The sequence below is a fragment of the Cariama cristata genome, unplaced genomic scaffold, assembly GCF_000690535.1.
Source record: "Cariama cristata isolate BGI_N322 unplaced genomic scaffold, ASM69053v1 scaffold34547, whole genome shotgun sequence".
NCBI classification, from domain to species: Eukaryota; Metazoa; Chordata; class Aves; order Cariamiformes; family Cariamidae; genus Cariama; species Cariama cristata.
This window is the reverse complement of record NW_009626563.1, coordinates 1-5,958: the sequence shown is the minus strand read 5'-3', so window position 1 is coordinate 5,958 and position 5,958 is coordinate 1. Positions and strand designations below refer to the sequence as shown.

The following is a 5,958-nucleotide window of genomic DNA, read 5'->3' as shown; positions in this document are numbered from 1 at the left end:
TTAAAATGCCTTAGAATGGTCAATGACAAGAAACAATGGATCTTTTCGCTCTCTGCAACAGGACCACGCGGCACCGCTGCCTCCAAAACCCACCAGCCGCCGCCGTTCCTCGATGTCGTTCTCTGCTTTTACAGCGACTCGCTGTCCCTTCACAGGACGCACATCGCACCGGGCATCCCAACCCTCCCACCACAAGGACTCATTTGGGCAAAAAAAGGGGCAGGGTGAGCCGTCCAGCATCCAGATGACCCAGTGTTCATCCGGAGAGCCTAAATGAAGAGCAGCACAAGTGGCAGCTTTCTCTCTCTCTCACCTTACACTCAGGCACAAAACTACAAAGGTATCTGAGCTGCCAGCTCCAGTGGGAGTAAGAGCTATCGACTTTAAGCTCCTAATTATCTCTGTGGATCTGCGCCTTCATGCTACGTAAAGTGATTTGAGAACTGAATGTCTGACTGCATTTTTCTGGCCGAACGAGATGGCGGAGGAAGCTGATTTTGAGATGTAACACTACTTTGTGTATTTATTTTACAGAACAGCAGGTGCTACAGACGGCCATAGCTTGCCAATTCGAGTAACATGGGAAATTCTGTTGTAGCCTAAACATCTGTGAGAATATACCCCAGCACCACCACCGCACTGCGCAGTGTTTATACACCGTAACAGGAGAACAGACTCGACTTGCTGAAATGCGTTTAATACCTCCCAGTTGTTCGTCTGAGTTTTGTGTTCCGTGGACTTGCCACGCAGCGCCTGGGCCGTACACACTGTAGAACACCAATGGCATTTTAGCCACCCTTTCCTTTTCTCCATTTAAATTATTTACTGCTGCTCCACTGCAATCTAATGGTGTCCCCCCCTTCCAAGAGGGGAGACGTGAGGCTGCTGGGGGAAGAGAAACCACAGACAGGCCCAGGCCACAGGCACCTCCTGAACCTGCCAGTGCTGCGTGATGCCACTGCTCGCTGACAAAAGGAGCCTCCCCACGCTGGTGCCAGCACTCCAACAGCTCTCCCAAATCACCCCTTTGTATCAAGCTTGCATTTTACTGGTAACTTTAGAATCAAATGCAGGAAGCCAGTTTGGTCTACAGAAATACTACGCGCTTGTCTCCCAATGAATTTTAAACACCTCTTTTTAAGGACAGCATTTAACAGTAGATCAGCGGGCTCTCATAGCTTGGTGTCCAATTCTGGTAACAAAACATAGATACAGATTTGAACAGACTGGAGCTCTTCTAGAGTTTGAGCAGTAGTTCTTGCACAACCAAATGTCACAATTAATAACTGAGCGTAGAAAGAGTCCTCAGGGTACTACAAAAAAAGACATCACCTTATGAAAAAGCTTCAGAATGAACCTGTGAAATAAACAGCAACTAGACAATTGTCTTCTACAAAGGATGGAAGTAATGGTAGAAGAATATAATAACATCTTAAACAGTCAGTGAGTCAGTCTGAACGTACAGGGGCACTAGATCCCTACAGATCTGTGATGAAAGCGCGAGATCCCTACAGATCTGTGATGAAAGCTAATCGCCAAAACCAGCTGGTCCCCTCCAGTCCCAAAGGGAGACTGGGTTGCGATTCACTCTTCACCAGCGGGAAGATTGTCTTCAATCCGCCTGATGAACTTCATTCTTATTTCTGTGACGCTGTCACCCTTCAGTGTGTCCTGGACAAATTTTACATCTACGGCCATCTGAACCTAGGTGATGGAATAGGAAAAAGAAGAGCTGTTATCTCCTTTATAATAGCAGCTTCTCTAGGAAACGTCTGATCGTCAAGCACCAGGTTAAGGACTCCGAGGGCATAATATGCAATGCAGAGCTGTAGGGAAGCGTTCATTATTTTTCAAGATCACATCCTCCTTCTACATTATGGCCTACACGGTGGACAGCAAGCATCTTGCTTCAGCAAATGTACCTCCTACAGCGTTAACTGGGACTCCCTGCAGAGATCAGAGCCCAATTAATCGTATCACTCAGGGTGACACATCTGCTACTCCATGTATGTTCCTCAAAAATTTCAGCTAAGCAAGATAAGCCTAAATACAGGCTTGTAAATTTGAGACACAGCTGTTCTCTTGTTCCAGCCAGTTCCCAACTAGGGCTCACAGCAGTTACAGAGTGAGGATTTTGGAGCTTCATAAAAGTTCAAGGAGATACTAGAGCTTGTACTTGGATCGTAGGATGAAGGGGCTTGGACAGCACCTCTGGGACTCACAGCTGCCATAATACGCAACGGCAGGTGGGCGCTCCTGCCCGCCGGGCCCCCCCCCCTGCCATAATACGCAACGGCAGCTGAGCGCTCCTGTAGTTCTGCTCTTCTCCTGGGGAGGAATTTCAAGTCCAAACACAGAAGTCACAAACACAGACTAGACATTAAAGTATGTGCTGATACCTCGGTTATCCATACATCTATCTCACTGGAAGAGACACGTTGGCTCACCATTTCCAGGGCACCTCGCAGCACTCCACACAACAAGTTGGAATAGATGAGAGACGAGTGGTTGTCAGGGAGCTCAACAAAGTCCACCAAGGGGTTATTTTCCAAGATGAGGGAGAACTCATCGCCACCAGGACTCCAGTTGGTGATGCTCGGAGTGATGCCCAGGTACATTTTAAATGCTATCTGTTATGTCAAGCAGAGTATGAACAAGAACGCATCCCATGAAGCAACAGCACAGCTTTGATCTTTGTAAAATTACTAAAGGGTTTTGAAAACACCTCTCCTTTCTTCTGGTTCCTGCCAGTCAGCAGTAGTCAGGGATCGAATTCTCTCTTTTTCCTCCCCAAAATTTCAGTCAAACTCTCAGAACAGTCCTGTGAGTAGCAAATACTCTATCCTCATGTGGAAAACCATGACAAAATCTGATAAAGCTGTGCTTTGACAATTACCTTTGCAATAACATCCGCAGTTTCACGGAAATCATGGCATCTTCCAACATTGGACCGGGCCAGAAAATCTTCTATTAGCCGAACACCTATGTTGTAACCCCTGTGAATGTACCAAAGAGCACCAGCTACAGAGTGGGAAGAGCACAGCTTTAGAAAGGCAACCAACATTTATAAAATAAGATAGCGGAGTAAAGAAAAATTAAATCTGAGAAGTATCAGTATTAAATAAATTTCAGTCTGCCGGGCTTTTATTCATAGAGCAGCACACAAGGATGTCCCTACTGTGAACCCGAGCTCCTACAAGGCTCCACTGCAGCAGATCCACTTACATTTTGTCAAGCTGCTTGTTGACATCCTCGTCATTCTCGTAGTCCTTGCACAGCTGGGTGACCAGAGCGCCGTACGTCAGCGTGAAGAGCTCTGAGTTCTAGACAGAGGCAAAAGGGATTTAACAGAAGCCAAAGAGAAAACTGACTGAGCATGGCTGCAGCTGTGTCCAGCGCTGCTTCCGTTGGCCCAGAGAAAGAACAGAAACCTGCTGTCTCAAAGGAATTTGCTGCTCAATAAGGAGAGATCCCAGATCATATTTTGGCAAGGCAACTTCAATCTCCTTGGAAAGAGAAATCCTCTTTGACTAGGAACGACTGAGCACTTTCTTTCTCTCCCTCTCTCCACACACAGAGCATTTCCCATTAACGTATCCTGAATCTGACCTGGAGAGGCAAGCCAGGAGCCTGCTCGCGCTCTGCAGCCATTCTTAGCAACTCTCCTCAGCTGCCAATTAGCATCCCCCTGCTTTAACGAGCACATCCCCACATAACTGGAATGACACCTCCTGGTCATTTGCTGTGCTACCGACCACCTCCCAGATGGCCTAAACATGCAGTTGCCAGGGACCTGAATTTATTTCCACCACTGACCTAGAGGTGAAAACTGGCTCAAACTGCTGTTACCTGTGTTTCATAAACACGCTGCAAATGAGCAACGCTCGTTAGGCTCCATTTCTGGTCCTTTCAACAGGAGAAAAAAATGCTCATCCGTTCGCAGATTTACTACATTCTGCCACCAAGAAAAAACAACTCATCTGGTCCCTAGAAAGTTATCTAGGCACATAATTTGCTTCATACATTAAAATCAGCTTCTCAGACCCGGAAGAGGAACAGCAAGGACGATTTCAGGTCAGCTCAGCAGATCTGTGTTGTGCACATCCGCTTTCTGTGCCTGGCTAGGATCAAAGTTACTTGGGCTTTCTTTGCACAGTTGCTATATTCACAGAAAACACCAAGGGAAGAGGTGTCCTCTCCCAGCCACCACCGTCACCGATCCTCAACCTGAAGCAACTATGTCAAAGTGCATTTTCTTGGGAGCCATTAAGCCAGACCAGTGATTAACATGGTCACTAAAGGCTGCAAAACAAAAAGCTACAATAGGCTTTAGCTTTTCACAGAACCTGAAGGAAGTGTTTTCAGGAACAAAGAAACCATCACAATTTATTTCTGCTTTCAGTTTTAGCATGCAGAAACATTACAGAATCTAATCTCGGATTAAAAGCCTATCACCTACCATGAGATGCATAGATGCAGAAGGTGAAATGAATGGCAAATACCAATACTACAGAATGAAAGCAGCAGGCAGGCAGAAAGGAAGGGAAAAGAGACAACATCAGAGTTAAGTGACAACACTGATCGCACTTCTGAACAAGTTTACACAAAGCCAAGACAAACACAAGGAGGAATCACTCCCAGACGGCAACATTCAACAAATAGAAATTGGCTTTGTTAGAAGATACAGGGAATTCCACCTTGTCATTGTAATTCAGGAGGTCAACAGCAATTAGCTACCAAAAGGCTTTCAGCACATAAAAAGAACCAGTCAGGCTCCTTGGTACTTTTGCCCAATTTTAGATCCAAAGAATTGACACATTCTTTTGGTTTTTTTTTTTACTTAGAATTCTGCTTTCATCTTGGAAAGCTAAAGGTTGCGCAAGTTCACATCACTCAAGAGCGAAGACAAGGCGGAAGTCTCCTTCAGCTCAATTGGCGGAGTCAGACATTTGGCAGAGAATTTGACAAACATGCAAAAAAGGTTACGCTATTTTTAAGGATTTCAGTAATTTTAGTAAAGACAGGGCTTGGCAGCTGGAGTAGGGGGTGAATGGATGGAGGAAATCCAGCTGTTACCAGTCCAAGATGTTGTCATTTACTGTGTAAAGCCATGAAGCTGTCACCTACTACTATCAGCCCCAAAGCGTGACCCAGTCTTGGTCATAGTTATTGCCTGTGGCACTGCTATTCAGGTTAACTTTAAACTGTTATAACAAGGCAAATGTCTAAATTCGTATTTGTAAATGAACTTTTCATTTTCAGTCCATCTAATGGAATTAAAGTGCCTCATACTTTTTTAGCTACTTACATTTTTTCATATTGCAGACTAGCGTATAGTCTCAACACTATATAACTGTTCTGTGGCTACAAAAACGTCAGAATCCTAATGAAGTTAACACCAAATCCTTAAATAAAAATCATTGTACTCAGGGAGCTGAATCCCGAGAAGAGAATCCCTCGTGGTGCGGAGGGGGCAGGAGCAGGCAGCTACCTGGACTCCGCTCAGCCTGAACCAGCCCACCAGCATGGCCATAGAGGGAGAAAAAACAGATTTTATTTTTTATTACTTGCTCTCAAATACTGGCATTGCATCAAAAATGAACTAATTGGATCTGTTCTGACCCAGAGCTAGACCTCAGCTCTGTAGTTTTGCTCTCCATCTCTCATTTCTGAGCTCAGCTGGACTGATAACACGGAACCGGGTTAGAGAGGAGGCGAGAAGAGCGCTTCTGGTTTGACTGTACAGCTTCCATAGACAGGGGTCTCCCGCTCCGGTCCGGTCTCTGATCCCGTGTGTCGGCCGCCCGGCTCCGCAGCACCGGGCACCCCCTGCTCTGCAGTGCGGGGAGCTCCCGTTAGGAACCGCTGCGGGTACCGGACACTTTAGGCCGAGCCCGTTCAAGGGCTGCAGCTAAACTCCCGCGGGTCCGGTCGCCCAGCGCCCTCCGCTCCGCACCG

The 5,958-nt window shown here is 46.4% G+C and overlaps 1 protein-coding gene across 1 annotated transcript; it reads right to left on the bottom strand.

The window, feature by feature from the left end:
• Positions 1 to 1,546: 1,546 nt before the first annotated feature.
• Positions 1,547 to 3,318, bottom strand: TRAPPC3 (trafficking protein particle complex 3). Its single transcript, XM_009704092.1, has 4 exons — positions 3,226 to 3,318; positions 2,897 to 2,996; positions 2,448 to 2,630; positions 1,547 to 1,704 (listed from the first exon to the last, which is right to left on the bottom strand). Coding segments are annotated over exons 1-4 (405 nt in total). The 5' UTR covers positions 3,228 to 3,318; the 3' UTR covers positions 1,547 to 1,584.
• Positions 3,319 to 5,958: the final 2,640 nt, after the last annotated feature.